The sequence below is a fragment of the Macrosteles quadrilineatus genome, unplaced genomic scaffold (genome assembly GCF_028750875.1).
Source record: "Macrosteles quadrilineatus isolate MER2022 unplaced genomic scaffold, UCM_ALF_1.0 Scaffold_2__2_contigs__length_208266976, whole genome shotgun sequence".
Taxonomy (NCBI): domain Eukaryota; kingdom Metazoa; phylum Arthropoda; class Insecta; order Hemiptera; family Cicadellidae; genus Macrosteles; species Macrosteles quadrilineatus.
In genome coordinates this window covers 51,989,905-52,008,994 of record NW_026542595.1, presented here as the reverse complement: position 1 = coordinate 52,008,994, position 19,090 = coordinate 51,989,905, and the positions used below count along the sequence as shown (strand labels likewise).

General features: G+C 37.4%; 1 protein-coding gene across 1 annotated transcript in view; it reads right to left on the bottom strand.

Moving 5' to 3' along the window:
- The window catches only part of LOC128984187 (eIF-2-alpha kinase GCN2-like), a 121,616-nt gene that overhangs the window by 25,101 nt on the left and 77,425 nt on the right, over positions 1-19,090 (bottom strand). Inside the window, exons 10-19 of the mRNA XM_054403481.1 lie at positions 18,456-18,586; positions 17,463-17,492; positions 16,516-16,665; positions 15,509-15,706; positions 13,644-13,776; positions 13,258-13,424; positions 12,300-12,474; positions 11,378-11,476; positions 10,323-10,608; positions 9,205-9,392 (exon numbers count right to left, since the gene is read on the bottom strand). Coding sequence (XP_054259456.1) covers positions 9,205-9,392; positions 10,323-10,608; positions 11,378-11,476; positions 12,300-12,474; positions 13,258-13,424; positions 13,644-13,776; positions 15,509-15,706; positions 16,516-16,665; positions 17,463-17,492; positions 18,456-18,586 — 1,557 coding nt within the window. The remainder of the gene's footprint in view (positions 1-9,204; positions 9,393-10,322; positions 10,609-11,377; positions 11,477-12,299; positions 12,475-13,257; positions 13,425-13,643; positions 13,777-15,508; positions 15,707-16,515; positions 16,666-17,462; positions 17,493-18,455; positions 18,587-19,090) is intronic.

The following is a 19,090-nucleotide window of genomic DNA, read 5'->3' as shown; positions in this document are numbered from 1 at the left end:
GACATTCAGTTTCCTAATAGCACCTAAATTGCCAATAAACATTGTATTAGGATTAGATTTCCTCACCAAAACAAAAGCAATCATAGACGTGGCGAATCACAATGTAACATTTCCATACGGGACAAGACCGGTCATGGCCATATTACACACAGACCAACACGATAGTAATCTACAAGAAGACAAAACTTACACCTTGGGCGATAATTTGACACCAAACCAGATACAACAAATACACAAACTATTACAGTCATTTCCAAACACAGTATCGAAACGATTAGGGCAAACAAAATTGATACACTACGACATAAAATTAAAATCTCAGCAGGTTGTAAGGAGTAGGCCGTACCAATTCGCACCGCCAAAACTCGAAGCATTACGTAAACAAATCGACGACCTATTACAAAAGGGCGTGATAAGACCATCATCCTCCGAATACAGTAGTCCAGGATTTGTAGTCCCCAAAAAAGGAAACAAAACGCGATTTGTAGTCAATTACAAAAAGCTCAACGACTTGATTAATTTAGAGTCTACGCCAATGCCAACCGTCGAATCAGCATTTCAATATCTAGGTCAAGCGAAGTGGTATACATTATTGGATTTGAACAGCGCATACATGCAAATACCGTTGACAGAACAAAGCAAAAAATACACAGCATTCGTCGTCCCATTTGGGGAATTTGAGTTCAACGTGGTACCATTTGGATTAGCCACAGGATCACAGGTTTTGACAAGGTTAATAGATAAAATATTTGGAGACATAAAATACAAATACATTTTCAATTTTTTCGACGACTTGGTAATTTATTCAAATGGGTCATTTTCAGACCATCTCAATCAAATAAAGGAAGTAATAACTAGATTACAAAACGCAGGTCTCACGATCAACCCAGAAAAAATGACTGTAGCATCTAATCACATCGAATTTCTAGGCCACATTTTTCGCAACGGCACAGTTACATTTGACACACAAAAAATTCAACCAATTCTTAACTTCCCAACCCCCAAAAATGTCAAACAGATTTCTAGGCTAATTGGGATGACAGCGTATTATGCTAGGTTCATACCGAATTTCTCACACATTTCGGCACCATTAAACAAACTCAAACGCAAAGATACACCATTTGAATGGGGCTCTGAACAGGAAGCCGCCTTGCAAAGTATTAAAAAAGCTCTAACGTCACAACCAGTTTTAAGACTCCCAGATTTCAATAAAAAATTCATCCTACAAACAGATGGTTCAGGCACAGGACTAGGAGCGCAATTAGCACAGGAACACGAAGGTAGTTTATTACCAGTAGCCTACGCGTCGAGACCACTAAGCAAACACGAAGTAAACAAATCCACAGTTGAATTAGAATGCCTAGCAGTCGTGTTCGGATTGACAAAATTCCAACAATACCTCGAACACAGGGAGTTTACACTTCAAACAGATTGTTCAGCATTAACTTGGCTTCTAAATCATCCACGACAAGTAGGTAAAATTGCGCGATGGATAACATTCATTAACTCTTTCCAATTTCATTCTGAGCACATAAAAGGCAGTGATAATCCAGTCGCCGACTGTCTATCTAGGTTATACGAGGACGCCGACACACAACCAACAGTAGTAACACTAAACGATGACACTAATACACATTCAGTAAACATTTTGATGAAAATTCCAGAAGCTTTCAAAAACATCGACGAACATCAAAGAGACGACCCCACGTTGATCAAAATTATTAGGGACCCACATAGAAACCAGGCATATACAGTAAAGGACGGAGTGTTAATGCATTTAGCACCCGGCCAAAAGACACCACGAATAGTACTCCCCACGAAACTAATTGACATGATTTTTACATACTACCATTTAGCACCTACATCAGCACACCTAGGAATCAAAAAAACAATACATAAAATAAATCAATTTTTTTGGTCACCAAATTTGAACAAAATAATAGCCGACAAAGTCAGAACATGTCTCTCTTGCCAAAGATCCAAACAAGCTCCGAACACCAGGGTAGGCGAATTATCATCCGATCTAGCAACAAAACCATTCCAAAAAGTGTACATTGACTACGTAGGCAAACTTCCTAGGACAAAGTCAGGCAACTCATACCTACTATCTGTGGTGGACGCATTTTCAAAGTTTGTAATTCTTTTACCAGCTAGAAACGCGACAGCTGCCACCACAACTACACTTCTCACAAAACACATATTCTCACACTACGGTTTCCCGCAATACTTAGTATCAGACAACGCACCATCTTTCAAATCAAAACAAATGAAGGAAATGTGTTTAAACTTCGGAATCAAACACATATTTACATCACCGTACAACCCAAGCGCAAACAACGTAGAGAGAGTCAACAAAAATCTCAAAGTTGCTATGAGAATATATCACAATTCCGACAACCAAACATGGGATCAAAACATTCATTGGTTTCAAATAGCATTCAATTCCGCTCAACATGAAAGCACCGGTTCGACACCTGCAAGCTTATTTTTGGGGAGAGAAATAAACCATCCACTACAATTAGCCTGGGATTTAAATAAATTAATTGGGGAAGAACCTCAACCAACCACAGACAATCGCTGGCAACATGCACTTGATAACCTACGGAAGGCAAGAGAAAAACGCACACAATATTATAACAGCGGTCGTCAACCCAATCCTTACAAAGTAGGCGATTGGGTAATGTATAAAATGCACCCACAGTCCAAAGCAATAGACAACGGCAATTATAAACTCCAATACGCATGGTCAAAACCGTGCGTGATTGACAGTTTCTCATCACCAGTGTCAGTAAAGCTAGTAAACCCCTCAACAGGTAAGATTGTGACAAAAGCCCACATTTCACAATTGAAACAATTTTTTCAACCAATTTATTAATCGAACGTCGTCGGAGTGCACAGTAGAACCTTAGCCTAGTTTAATTAGTTATAAGTAAACATCTAGCAAGAAATCTCGAGTAACTTGACTGACTACAACAATACTTAGCAACAATACTTCTCAACAATACGGTACACAATACAACCCCGGCACCGGCTGATAAGAGTGTCGAGAGTTGAGTCTAAGGCGTGTCTTTACCGAGGGCACGCTTACAGTTCTAGGCGCACTACTTGGCCGGAACCGGGAAACCAACAACAACAATACATGGCAAGTTGGCAGCGAAACACGTCATAGTGTTTGTAATTAATATATGCATTTCAATACCCCAGTAATCAACAACCTTTTCAATCCCCTTAAAACCTACAATCTGAGCAAAAGACTAATTTTTTTTAAGAAATTTTTTATTTTTAATTTGCTCAAATTGGCTATGACGGGAATCGTTCGCCATAACACATTCTTATGACAGATTGCAACTGTCATATGAATAGTGCAGCCGACAGCTTACTTATGACAACAAACACTCACTAACAGTACTGGACTGAAAAATGACAACACATGAACGAGACAACTGACTACAGAACAAGCTAGACTTTAAACTATGGTAATTAGGCTAAGTAGAACTAAGTAGAATTAAGTAAAATTAAGTATTTCTGTGTTAATATAAGCAATTTAATCGCAAAGGTAAATACAACATTTCATAAAAAGTATTAAGTAAGTAAAGTCATCCACGTATATTAAAATAAGATATATGGTATTTAGGCGCAATACAATCGTTATCAAAGTAGATAACAGCGCACAATACAATCCATATGTTTGTAAATAAAAGGCAGAATTCTGAGCGTAGAAGAAGAGTTATGTACTATATATTTGTAAAGGGTAATTTAAATGTTTATTATGTGTTATACACTTGCATGCGTTAAAATAAAATACAAAAATATATAAATATATTTATGTTGCTGAGCGACAGAGAAGAAATGGACTAGTAGGAAACAGACAATAGCAAGCGCCAGCCACGAGATAACACTGCCGTTATCAGTACAAACATCTGTTCCATTCAAACCTCTACTTCCGCCCTATTTAAATAATCAAACCAAGCACTGATCAATCCTTCACATTGAAGGAACATATTAAAAACAATATTTATTTAAAAAATTAAGTTGTGCTAAGCCGTCGGTGGAATAAATAATTATTATTTAATACCTCTGTGCATAATTCTTGGTAATTGGCACTAGAGGAGCTTCGAATGAATTTACACTTACAATAACACTATCATTCCTTACATCAACCAACAGACTTTCGAAACTCCATTCAACCATGAATAGCATCCAAGCTGAAAGAGTGTATAATGTGTGTCACACTAGTTAATTAATTAATTATTAGTAAATCAACAGAAATTTAGTAATATATCTCCCAGTCAATCAAATCCATAGCATTTAAGTAGATAAACATTAGATTTTTTCCCTTTTATACTCAGTAAATTAAATTCCTTTTTTAAATTAAGTAGAACAATTTCTTATTATTAGTAAATTCATTTAGATCATAAGTATCAATAGTAAACTTAAGTAGAGTAGTCGCGATCAATTTTTACCGAATATTTAGGGAATATATCAGTGATAACTAACATCAAAATAATTAATCATCAATCAAAACAATCTCCAAATTCACATCTGAGTAAACGTATCATCAACCTCATATCAACTTCAAAACCCAACGCATTTCATCCACCATTAAGAAGCGTCCAGCGATATAATTAGCGCCCCGAATTTAGTAAGGGCTCAAGAGCTAATTACGAAATTACGTCACATCACATCACAACAGTATACCTTCAAGAGCTTCAGAACACTACTCCAGCTTCATTCATCAGTTTACACAACTTCATTCTTCATTCTTCATTCTTCCAACTACTCAACTTCAAGAAACTCATCAAACTTCAGCAACCTTCCATATTTACCAGCAATTACCAGCAATAACCAGACTTCAATACATCCATCTAATTTCATCAACCTTCAGTATTTCAACAACATTCCCAAATTCATCATCAATCATATATCCAACTTCATCAGCCAACAGATCTTCTCAACCCAACTTAATTAAATCTATCACTGATATACGCCCGCCCACATTTCTTAGAGCAGGTTTAGATTAAGCAATCCCACCAAACATAGTTATAAGAAATTCATTCAAAACCATAGTTACCTTTAGTTTATAAAAAAAAAAAAAAAATAGTTAATAGTTTATAAGCAAGACCGACACACATTATAACCTCAAATGAGTCAAACCAAAAGGAGTGCAGAAAACTGTTGGAACATTTCCACACCGACATCGATGTCACAACGACACAATCTCACGGCGAGCACAATAAAAATTAAAAAAAAAAAAAAAAAAAAAAAAAAAATTCCTCGTCCTTCATCTTTCCCAAACCCCAAAATCACCCCAAAACTAGGAAAAGAAAAAAAAAAACAACCCCACCGGGGGGAGGATGTAGCGGATCGCTACAATAGCGCAAGTCACATGACTACGATGCGCGCGCAGTCACCCGGGTAGGCACGCGCAGCGAACCAAGAGCAGTACAGTGTAGTGTCGAGCGCCTGGAGCTGTACATCTAACTGGATAAGTAACTGTAGCCTAAGATGTCTAGCTAATAGAAGTAGGGGTTGGGGAAGGGTGTAGGTTAGGGCAAAGGTAATTCGATCATGTAGTTTATTAGGTTCTCGAAGGGTCGTGGTCTGGCAATTAATATCGTAAATTAGAATTCACATTTGCTAAGTCTAGTAACCTTTTTCACGAATTAGAATAAGTCCATATATATATATTTCTCTGTTCATTATATTATAATTAGATACATTAAGAACATAAAAGCTGGCTGTGATAGGCAGCTAAGGTAATATTGTGCACTTTGACGAGTTAGATTAATTCCTTGCAATAGAGTTGGGTTAGGACAGGAAATGTGCGTGATTTGGCAGTGGTTAGAGGAAGATATATAGGGCCCAGGTATCTTCATTTACACTCATACTACTCCACATCATCACAAACAAATAACAGTTCACGACATATGTCGTGCATATGTCGTGCATATGTCGTACATATGTCGTGAAATGTTATTTGTTTTAACCCAACGACGTCCATTGGACTGAAGACTCAAAACTGGCCCGCCTGATGATGGTACAACTTCGTGCCGAAACCTAGGTCGCAACAGCCGACTTATTTGAACTGGTGACTGAAGGTATTTCAAACCATTATATTAGTCACTTGATATGTAAAAATACTTACGTAAGTAATAAACTTATATGTAAAAATTAGTCTGTTATGTATTCATATATTAAAACCTATTAAAAACTTTAATGTTCTGGATAGCTCGACAGTCGACAACCCCTAAACTAGACAACATATGGATCCACAAATTGTCTAGTTACTGAGGTTTTACTGTACTTTCTATCCCTCTGTACTATTTCTACCCCTGCTTCGCAACAGGAAGAAGAGGTAAGGCAGAATGATAGTGCTTAAATTAAATCTCTTATTCACTATAATTTGACGTACAAGTGTTACATATACAGAGTGATCAACTCAAAGAGGCCACCATTGGGAGGTCCATGAAGTTAGCCCCCCCCATAAAAGCACTAACAATAAAACTAGTATTAATGTTTAGTGCTTCGTTAGTGCTGGTTAGTGCTTCAACTCCCATCGTTAGTGCTCTTATGGTTCAGGAGCTATAACCAAAAAACTGTGGGTGGGGCCAACTTCACGGAAGTTAGCCCCCCCCAGTAGTAATATGTGAGCACTAACTTTCAAAACTGTACCAACGGTTAGTGCTTCGTTAGTGCTGGTTAGTGCTTCAACTCCCATCGTTAGTGCTCTTACGGTTCAGGAGCTATGACCAAAACACTGTGGGTGGGGCCAACTTCACGGAAGTTAGCCCCCCCAGTAGTAATACGTGAGCACTAACTTTCAAAACTGTACCAACGGTTAGCCCATCCACATAGACTAAGCGCCCGTGCGTGGAACGTTTACAGCAAAGAAAGGGGTGAGCCGGTACAAAGGTGAACCGTACTGATAAATTTTAGTGGCAGTGACCAGGATCCGAACTGACGACATCCGAAGTCCGCGACGCTATCGACTCAGCCACCGACTCACTACCCTCCATAGTGTGAGCACTAACTTTCAAAACTGTACCAACGGTTAGTCCTTCGTTACTGCTGGTTAGTGCTTCTACTCCCATCGTTAGTGCTCTTACGGTTCAGGAGCTGTAACTAGAAAAACTGTTGCGTTGTTAACTTTACGGAAGTTAGACCCCCCCCCCTAACCAGTAGTAATATGTGACCACTAACTTTCAAAATAGTGTAAATGGTCAGCGCTGGTTAGTGAATGCTCCTGGAGTTTTAATGAAAAGCTCTAGTTCCGAGGTTAGATTTTTAAGGCGATTGAAAGACAGCTCCACACAATTATATCAACTAGACTCCACACATTTTTAAAAGCTTTAAATAAAAGGTAATATTTCCCCAGGGAAGTTATCCCCTCCTCACATAGGGCAAGGATTCATTAAGTACATTAGCCTATCAAAAAACAGTTAGTACTGTATATATTTTTACTGGGGTTGGCTAACTTCCGTGAAGTTGGCCCCACCCACAGTTTTTTGGTTATAGCTCCTGAACCGTAAGAGCACTAACGATGGGAGTTGATGCACTAACCAGCACTAACGAAGCACTAACCATTAATACTAGTTTTATTGTTAGTGTTTTTATGGGGGGGGCTAACTTCCGTGAATTTGGCCCCACCCACAGTTTTTTGGTCATAGCTCCTGAACCGTAAGAGCACTAACGATGGGAGTTGAAGCACTAACCAGCACTAACGAAGCACTAAGTGTTGGTACAGTTTTTAAAGTTAGTGCTCACATATTACTACTGGGGGGGGCTAACTTCCGTGAAGTTGGCCCCACCCACAGTTTTTTGGTTATAGCTCCTGAACCGTAAGAGCACTAACGACGGGAGTTGAAGCACTAACCAGCACTAACGAAGCACTAACCATTAATACTAGTTTTATTGTAAGTGCTTTTATGGGGGGGGCTAACTTCACGGACCTACCATTGGGATATCTGAAACGGTAAGAATTAGAGAAAACTTTAAATGGGGAACTTGCTTACTTTATTACTTACTTTATTACTTTATTTTTTGTGGCAGTTAAAAATATGAATTTAGTTTTTTTTAATTTCGGCTTTTCAATTTCATTCCGATATTTTCGGCAAAATTTTCCAATATTGCGGCCAACTTTGAAATTTCTTATAGAACACCCACTCTTATAGAAAATGAAATTTTAAGACTTTTTTATTCTTGGCATTTTTTTTTATAAACTTGAACCTTTAGCCACTAGGAGGGCTAACTAAACTCATATTTTTAACTGCCACAAAAAATAAAGTAATGTTCCCCTTTTAAAGTTTTCTCTAATTCTTACCGTTTCCGATATCCCAATGGTGGCCTCCTTTAGTTGATCACCCTGTACTTTAATTTTTCTAGTGTTTTTTACTTCACTATGGTATGTGATCAATAAATTGTAGTTCTCCTTATGTATTTAACTGTGAGAATTATTATGGTACTTTAGTCAGTCAGATTCAAATTTACTGTAAGGATTGCTCATGAGAAATGACTAAATGACTGTGTTTGCCATAGAATTTGAAATTGAAAGGCAAGCTGCATGAGGACGCAACACACAATTTGAACTGTGTAAAAATTAAACCAGTGTATTTGTTTTTTATGCCCAGGGTGAGTTTCTACTGACCGTGTTAACTTCGCCAGTGGGTTCTACTCACTAAAAGGAACAAAAAAGTTTGTATAAACCCATGTCCGATTTTCGACCGTTAACACGGTCAGAGAAACTCACCCTGTATAAAGTGCCTTTGACTATTGATACAACTAGACATCCCATCCCATCGTTAAAGTTGTTGCCAGCTTTTTTTCAAAATTGTCGTAGTTCATGTGAGCCACCAAAAGATTGTGCTGATCTAAATGACTAATTGTCAAATACACAAACTTTTTACCAAGTCTATCTAATGAAATGGCTAATTGAGAGCTGAAGCAACTGTTATAACCCATCAACTTGGTCAGCAACAAATAAATAAGGTAGAAATTCTAATTTTAGACACTAAAACATTCTGTGACTGGCTCACACATCTATGTTCTTTTTTAATGAAAATTGGCGACAGCTGGTCCATATAGATGTGATGTCTACTTCAGTAACTAGTAGTCAATGATAGTACTCACTCTCAAATCTGTGGATGACCTAAATTACGTACATTCCCTTAAAATAATTACAACACACATAACCTTGGATACTCATACCTTGGCCTGTTCTAAGAAGGAGCAGACTCTGTTGTGTTTGGACGCCTCAATACCACAGTGCAGGAATATTGCTCGCAAGAGACTTGTATGGTTCAGTCTGATGACACAGTTATGATGTAGCAGAAATGGGAACTCATTCAGCACTTGCCACACAAAAGCCAACAATTCACTCTCTGCCAACATGTCTCCTATATCAGAAATTACATCATTTAAATTTTCTAGACTTAAAGGTTTTATATAAAATTATATTACTGTTTTGACCTTATCAAGAAGTTATGACAGTTCTCAATCAACAAAGAAAATGATTGCAGAGGTTTTTATTACTTAAAATTTGAATCAGTAAAATGTTACTTTCCGAAATTAATTAATAGACACATCTGATCATTCACTATACTACGTTCACAATATTAAGTCAGTTTGAGGAGAAGTTCCCCCAACACCTATTAATTTAAAGGTAAGGGTCAAGTGGAGGGGATATATTTCTTTCCTTAAAACCGCCAAAATATTGTGAACGAATTATAGTAATAATAATCTATGTCTTATAATAATATTTACATTTAAAAATAGTGATATAACAAGCCTGTTGACAAAAAGAGAAACGGATGAAAAAAATTTATCACAAACCGATACTTTGTTCAGAAAAAATTTAAGCTACTATTTAACAAATTTGAGATACTGTAACTAGTTGCAACTTTAGTAGGCTGCCCTTGCCAACCCAGAATAGGCTTCATAAGCTTAGGCAATACAGTAGACTCCCTCTTATCCGGACTCCTTGGGACCGAGGCCAGTCTGGATAACGGGTTTTCCGGTTAAACCGACGTCCCCAAAATCTCATTAAAACGGACCATTTAAATGCATACTCTATACAGTATTTGACTTAAAATTAGGAGAGCATTGTATTTAGACACGTAACCACTCAAATCTTTCCCACGAGAACAGTTGTTTCAGTACCGCCCACTTCCTGCCGATCTAGTCCGGTTCAACCGATGTGCTGATAACAAATATCCGGATAAAGAGATGTCACTTCTACCGAGTGTGGTCCGGTTAAACCAATGTCCGGTTAAAAGGTGTCCGGATAAGAGGGAGTCTACTGTACTAATATGTGTTGTAGAGCTTACCTGATGTTGGAGTGACAATGTCAAAAGCACATTCATACAGTTCTCTAGGATGGTGACCCAGCACTCTGCGTTCCCTATACACCCGGTCTATGGAGTAACGCTTGAACTGTGAGATGGTGGGGTTGTGGGCGAGGAAGCGTGCAAACGGCAGTCGCAAGTCATGAGGCAGCATCGCCACCCCTCCCCACCTAGTCATCACAGACACTGTGGAGGGGGGTAGAGGACAAAGCCCACTCGGCATCATGAGAGGTGGACACAAGCTGACAGCGCCATGCAGCTCCAACACCTGTAGTGTATGTGAGTTGTTATAAGTCAACTGCATGGAGGTAAAATATACCTTTATAGAAAAATTCACAAAATGGGACGTGATAATTTGTCAAAAATTAACTTACTTTGGTAGTTTGGTGGTCAAACAACCGACAATAAAGCAATGTTGTCAAACAGCACTACTTTTGTCATCCTAGGATCAGTAGACTCACATTCAGACTTTTTTGGACCAGACCCTTTCCTGAATTTTAAAATGTTGAACTATCAGGTACTTATTACATAGCATGAGTAGATACATTTTAAAACCAAATGTGTGTGCAGTTCTATAGTAGTACACTCCTTGATAATGGAATCTGTATAACTAAACGGTGAACCAATGTGAATGGATTTTTTATTAGTCTATGGACAAAGCGGCAAGTAATTTCATATTTTGGTGTCCATATCATCTAATTTTGAACCAAACAGATCTCAACAAAAGGTCTACTGTATGTTTCTCATCATGTTAATTTGATGGACCCTTGGGTTGAGCATTTATTACAATGGTAGGCTAGGCCTGTATGTTTTATTTTAGGACAATAATATTTCATCTCTTAGATTCACACGGAATGTGATGTTTGAAGAGGAAAAAACTTGACTTGAAAAAGGATGATCAACCCCAATCTTGTTGGAAAATACATTGTATGATTAAACAAACCTTACAACATTCTATGAAGTAGGGATTTACACCGGCAATTATTCATTATATTATTTTCACTAATAAAAATAAAGTGACTATTTCAGCAACATACCTTTTTAGTTTTTTCAACAACTTGCTGTAAAAGATATTGATAGCTTCGGCTCTTGCTGATAGACATGTCGTAGGTCACATTCTGAGCAGTTGTCATTTTCTGTTTACATAAAAATAATATTAGTGATGTGATGAAATCCAATTAACAAAAATGTAGCCAGTAGCCTTTATATTAATCCTAAAAACTATGTATCACCTTTTTTGTCAGATAAATTAATAATCCAAAATTTAATTTTAAGTTCATAGCTACTTCTTCCCTATTTGTTGGTTGATTGAAAATTTTAACCAACCAAAGAATGTGACAACATTCATGGGCGTAAATGTTATTAAGATGTAAAATAAGTGCTAGGAACGTTAACACTGAGAGACTGAGGTCTATTAAATTGGTTCTTATCTTTATATAGATTTTCAATTAGGGACAGTATCAAAGCTGAATAGGTTTAACTGTAGTATAGTAGTATAGGGTGATTATATAACCATGGGAATTAAATCAGTTTATAAGCATTCCTACAACAAACATGATTTTTTTTACATTTATAAATAAATATGTTAACAATATTTATTTATTAACTATGTAAAATTTATTTTTTATATGAAATTGCATTGAATAGTAAGTAAGATATAGTCAGATAAAATCTAGTTCAGGAATTTCGGATATGGTTAAATTACTAAACACAATGGAATAATTTAACTCATTATAATTATTTTAACGCCAGATGAGGGGGTATATACAGAATGTTCCAGAAAAAATAATAACATTTAAATAACAAATAACAGATACTAGAATAGTTTAAATTTTGTCTTTCAGTCAATATTAAACCATCAGAGAACTGTTTTGTACATTAAGTAATCTTCCATTTGTGTATACAAATTATCCAATTAAATATAGCCAACAATGTTGTGTAGGATCTGGAGGGTTAGACCTGGTTAAAGCATGAAGCCATTAGGTACTTGTACATCTTGCTCTGAGGATTGTTGATTGTCCTCCTCAACAGTTCCTGCAGCTCACACTCCTCAAACTGCGGGGGAGGCAAGAACTCACTCTGCAGCAGCTCTGCGGAGTTGGGCCGCTGCAAGGGGTCGTGGTTCAACATCCATCTGCAACCATCAAGCCAAGACAGCCAGTAGTTTCCACATGAACCCCCATAAATTATTAACCCTAGAAATGATATGTGTTGGGATAAGGTCTCTTTTGTCCGTTTCCAAGTGTTAACGCCGTGATCGCAAACCATTTTGTAGTGAGTCAATAAACTGGCTGTAAATCAAAAAGTACTCATCAGATTTCAATAATTTGTATACAGTAACTAAGCAGGAATTTGTTTATTGTTTTTAAGTCGTTGGCAAATCCATTAGCTGAAATCTGAAGCTTTGAATGCCTGTGGGCATTTCCTACTGGTTGATCGTCAGCTGTCGTCTACCAACTGCCTGTCTTCAAATTTTGTTCATGTTCATGTTTTGGTAAACTATTTTGTAATGATAATTCATGTTGAAGCTAAGTTATTACTATCGTAGGTGGTAATTGTTTTTTTTTCAAAGAGCATTTTGTTAATGCCTGTATGATTGTTGTTGATAGTTTATATTGATTGCTATATTGATTGATCAGCCTAAACAACAGGTCTACTGCACTATAAAATCAAGTTTGTAAAGAGATGAGATCAGAATCGTAGTTAGATTATTTTCAATAGAGTTTTAGCTACGACAGGAAATGTGGGTGATTTAGTGGTGGTTGGTAGAAGATATATTGGGCCCACGTATCTTTATTAACACTCATACTACTGCATTTCACCACAACCTTACACAAAATTATTAGTATACAGCAGTTGTATACAATACATACATATACATTATACTGTATATACAGATTTGCAAATGTCTTGCTACCTGAGCAGTTGAGTCTTGGTCAACTTGTTGTTGTCGACAAAGTCGGAAGGCAAGACACACTCATCTGTGCGCAAGTCTGCCAACACCTTCATACGTTCCATGTGAGTGTCTAGTGGTCGGTAACACATCTCAAAGAACATCACTCCTAGGCTATAGATGTCCACTTTCTGTCAAATAAGACATAGGACTTACAGGTTCCTCAAATGAAACTAATACACTGATTATTGTGTAATATTTAGATCACTATTAAGGTCATAGGCAGGTATTAATGTCACAATCTCAGGAGCAGCTTTCAAAGAAATCCTATTTATAATATTTTTATCTTAATAAACAACACAACTCAGCAAATTATCATTTTTAGTTCATCATATGTTTTGAGAACTCACCTGATTATATGTGGTCTTGATACAACATGTGTTCAGTTCTGGAGCAACGTATAAAGCAGTCCCAACCTGTCCTGTGTGCGAGGTTTCACCCAAACTGCCCAACAACTCAGTTTGGTCCAGCACTGCTCCCTTCCTGAACAAAACAAACTAATTACTTTAGCCATTCTATGGTGAAATGTTTAAATAGAGTATCTCTGTTTAGGTATATTGTGTACACATTTATTAGGTACAGTTAGTTCATGTTACTTGCAAAGTTTGCATCAGTACAATAAGATTATTGGAATCGTAAATCCACAATGATTTCAAGTTTTTCATTAGAATAAATCAAATACTTTCTTCTTATTCTTGTAATGCCACCAGTGGCGTTTCTAGTGAAGGATTCACTAAAGCTTTTAAGGTAAAGTGGTCCAAACCTCTCAAAAGGCCCCCCTCTCCCAATAATCTTTAAAAACGTGTTCACATGTACTACCGCCTAAACTTGCATTTTTCCAATAAAACTTTACAAGGCATCTCCCGAGGCGTCATCATTGTATTCCATGATCGCGGCAAGTGAATACATCCCGTAGTCATGGAAGAAACAATATCATAGTCTACCGTGATTGCAAATGTAACCAAACCTATGACATCATCAGGTAGCAACATCATTGTCTCCCGCATTCACGGCCCAATATCTCCCGCGACCCATTGGTGGTAACGGGGAAATAATTTTTTCCGCAATCGCGGCAAAATTCTAGATATATCTCTCGCTGAAAAAGAAACGTCATTATCGTATTCCGCAATTGCGGCCGAATATTGAACATCTCCTTCGGCCTCAGAGACATCGTCATCGTCACCCGCGGGGAAATGTTCTCGTCGATATCCGCGATCGCGGCAAAAGCGTAGGCCTAATCTTTCAATTTCGTGAGTGTGATCCTCGCGGACATAAAAGTTTTTACTTTTAATTGGGCATTATTGTATTGAGTATTGAGAAAATCGGCTCAAGCTTGATTTTCTTACTTGTGCTTAATCTCTCAAGCTTGTAAGCCAGGCTCTGCTTGGCTCGAAAATCGACATTATATTATAAAAATCAACCGTTTTCAAAGCAAACCGATTCTGAACCGATCTGATTTGGCCTGAGGCTTATAGGTAAGTAACATTTTCAACCTGACTCGAAGTGAACAAATCTAAGGTGCGAAGTAAACAAATCTAAAGGGCAGCCTCCTAATAGTAAAAAATGAAATGAAATGAAAATCCTCCTTTAGCTTCAATGAAAGAATGGAATTATTTATTAGCTAGTGCCCTAGCTACCCAGGTTAATTTGCCGATTAGATTGTAAAACAATTGCCAAGTTCATTTATTTGAATCAGATTAGAGGGCCCTCTCTGGTGTGACAGCCGGGGGCTAGGAGGATTAACATTAATGTCCTATCCTCCTAGGCCGGAGGCCACATTGGTTATAAATACGGCCCTATTATAGCGCCTTCACACAGTCCACGAGAACAGTTGAGGCAACCTGCATGACTGATGACAATTCTTTTACAGGTTGGTAGAGAATTTATATCGATCGCTAAAGTAATAGTGTCAGTTTAGCTGTTGTAAACTACTTGTCCTAGTGCTCTTACTGGTTTGAACAAATTTTCGTCATAAAAAAACGCGTGGTAATTCTCATATAAATATTGTCATGATAGGGGGCTAGTGTGGCTGAGCCTGTCGCACAATCGCGGGCCCGTATCCCGGTAAAATTTGTTGAAAAATCCCGGTCAAGGCTCACGGGCCCCCCTAGCTTGCGGGCCCCCCCCCCCCCGCACCGCAGGCCCTGCGGGCCCGATATCGCCGACAGTGATTTTATTTTATTCATATTCTATTAGTTGATGTATACAAACTAACTTATGAAGGATAGTAGTAGTAGCCAAGCCAAAGTCTCCAATTTTTACGTGATCTTCACTATCGATGAAGACATTCACGGGTTTTAGATCTCGATGAATAATGCCCTGTTGGTGAATGTGACTTAGGCCTTCCACAATCTCTCTGAGCAACCGCCAAACACGCTTCTCATCTTTATACAATCCGTTGTCAATAGCCGTCCTGAAAAATACAATATACAAAAAGGTTTGTTATATGAAATATGTTATCACTCCTCAGTGTTTTGGCAAGGAGTGCAGTTTGATACTACATTACTGAAATTTAATAGACAGTTTAATCAGGTGCAGCCTTAATGAAAGTAAAAAATATCTGTTATTTCCAGTTTTGAGATTGCAGCTTAACACATTGGCTACTGTAGCATAATGGCCAAAGTGGGAACAGCCAATGTGCTGTGTGGATGTGTGCACAAAACTGTTTAGATTCTGTTTCATCCAATAGAAGAGCCACAGCATGTTATAGCATGTACTGCATTCCAATCATTCCAGTGTTTGTGGATGTAGTTCTACAAGAAACCGACAGACAGCAGTACTAAACAATATTGCTAGCAGACCCTCAGTACTGCCAAATGCAAGGACAAAGTTAGGGCAAAAGACCCAGACACACCAGCAAAAAATACCAAAAAAACCACAAAATAAAGCAAGCTAGTACAATGTATTAGAAGCTAGCACACACAGATAGAAGCTAGCATTGCTCTGCCTTTCTCCGATGAAGGCACGCTCGGACACGCATGCAATGTGATAAGCATTGTCAAGTTTATTTTGTAGCTTTGTCAATCTTACACTAAGTCTAGAACTTAATACAAACATAGCAAACCAGATCTCACTAACCACTCCTTAAATTTTGTATAAAGGTACTTAACCGAAAATTTATATGATTATAATTGGTGAATAACTATGATTAAAAGAAGACATTGAATGTTCTACTAAGCCAAAGCTGATGTCAAAGCTAATTCTGTAAATGATTTATCTTACCTAAGAGTTGATTTCTCGCAGAACTCCATCTGAATGTACATAAACTGATGGGTAGAGCTGGTGACACTCTCTGTAGCACTCTCTCTGGTAGTAATATCTGACTCTGGTATCTCAGTGTCTCTAGTGCTGGTCTCATCACTGGAGCCTGGCCTGTACCACACAAAGTACAGTATACGCTAATCTGGCACTTAGGCAAAATTATTGAAAGTAATAGCAAGACAAGCAAAATACTGCTTATTGTGTTCAAAGAAAATTGTTGACCAGTGTGACCCATTCCATTTTTTGGCCATTTTCTTATCTTAGTTTGCCAATCGCCTCCGGCACATTCAATCACTCCCAACTTTGCCAAACACGCGTAATATGGCTTAAAAACAACAATTAAAAATCCTTTAGATCAATGCTGGGCATAGCGGGCTTTTACTTACATAGACACATCTTTAAGTACCTAAACCCTTAGGTACACTAAATTTGAAAATTTAATCTATTACAAATGTCAGACTGCAAATTCTTCAACTTCCTCCCACTATCAGTAAAAGCAACACTAGGCTCAAACCAGATTAGAAAAGCTTTCTTTCTAACTGACCACACATTTTACAGCATGAAAGAATATAGAAACCAACCCAGCGCAATCTAGAACTAATTGAACCTGAACTAATGTCATCAGCTCCAAAACTAGAACCCCTAGTCTTAAGGACAGTGGCGGTGAAGATATAGTAATGTTAGGCCAGTACAAAAAAAATATTCCTTTGCAAATTTCTCAGTTTAAGAACAATGTATATGGAAATATGATGGGGAATTATACTGAAGAAGTTGATTATTTAGTTCATTTAAAATTCTTAATACTCTTTTCCATTTTTACTTCCACCCTTATGGTGCTCCTTTAATATCTTTGGTTTAACCCAGATGAATATAGTTGCAAATTGGTGAAGGCTCAAAATAAACCTTACCTTGAATAAGACATCTCATATAGATCAGACCTACAAGTAAAACAGAATTAACCTTAACTTTTGTGTGCTAACACTTCAATGTCACTTGCATGATACAGTGTTAAATAAAATTACAAAACTATAGTCAACATAAAGAGCTAAATAGGCATTGGAGAGGAACCCCCTGGAAGCAGGAGAGTGGGAGATCCAGAAACTTGGAAAAGGACGTTGGTTGAGGAGTTGAAGGAGAAAGGAAAATCCTGGGAAGGGATCAACAACCAACAGGGTCCGATGGAGAGGAACAGTCGAGGCCCTATGCTCCAGGAGGAGTCAACGGGATTAATGGTCATAGTCAACATTGCCTGGATTGAAGTAATGTTGAAAAAGGTCTGTTAGTAACGCACAAGTACTCTTGATTGTTCTGATTTCACGGTAAAAGGAGAGTACTTTTGTTGATGAAACTGTTTACAGTGTTTTACTGGTTTACCTTTTCCTATTAGAAAAGTTTTATATCTAGACTTCTCAAAACTAACCTTGATTCTTGTCTCTTTGAACTTAAAACAAGGATGTTTACAATCCTCTAACAGTGTGGTCACAGCAACATTGTAAACTTTTTATAGCAGCATAAATGATCATTCCTAATCTTAATTTACTTGACACCATTAGTCTGTTAATGAATGGACACTTAGCCTCAGGCTGTTGGTGAATATGAAATGTTTCCCTGCAACGTCCACATACACAGACTTATTTCTGTCATAAAAAATTCATGCACAACTCCTGGTTATCCTGGTCAGAAAATGCCCTTCTACTAGTTCCAACAACCTTTTCTCAATCACAACTGCTAAAGATCCCTAAAACCACTGCTATTGTTGCATATCAACCCGAATAAATTAAATTATGATTATTTTTTATAAAAAATAACTGGTCATTAACTATTCAAAAGAAAATGTATGCAATGTTTGTAATTGTTAATCCTATTAATTAACATTTTCTTTTAACTTCAAGGCCACTTACAAAAATGTTATCCAACAATTGTCATCAGAGCTGTCTTCGGAGCTCTCACTACAGGCCTTGGACAAGTCCCACTCCACACTCACCTCCTTGATTGGCAACATCTCCACAACCTTACAGTCCAACTTCTCAACCTACATTACAACAACACTCACTCATCATTAGATCATCTCAATCCTTCCATAGTCATCTGAGCTGTAACATATCTTCATAATAAATCATTTAAAAAACCATGCCATATCAAGTTTTGGTATTTTTCCAGGTTTTGAATTCTGTTCAGTTACAAAAGACAACCTATCACAACTTTCTTTGTTATTGTTGTACAGATGGGTAGATTTGTGTAGGTGAAATGGTGACGCTGCGCTGCCCTTCTTGTTCCCCATTATTAAACACAAGGTATGAGTTACTTACTATTTTTCCATCTCTTTATGTTGGCTGTGGTCTATGCCAATTTTTTGTTACATCTATAAGCAAAGTGTTATTCATAATTTCAGTTGACATAAAAAAAAAAAAAACAACAAACCTAGAGTAACATTACAATTAGTTTATTTTCATATTACGCCAGCATTGTAGCAAGTTATACAATTATTCCACTTTAATACAAAGCAGTGGATTACCAAAGTTAAGAAGTAATACAG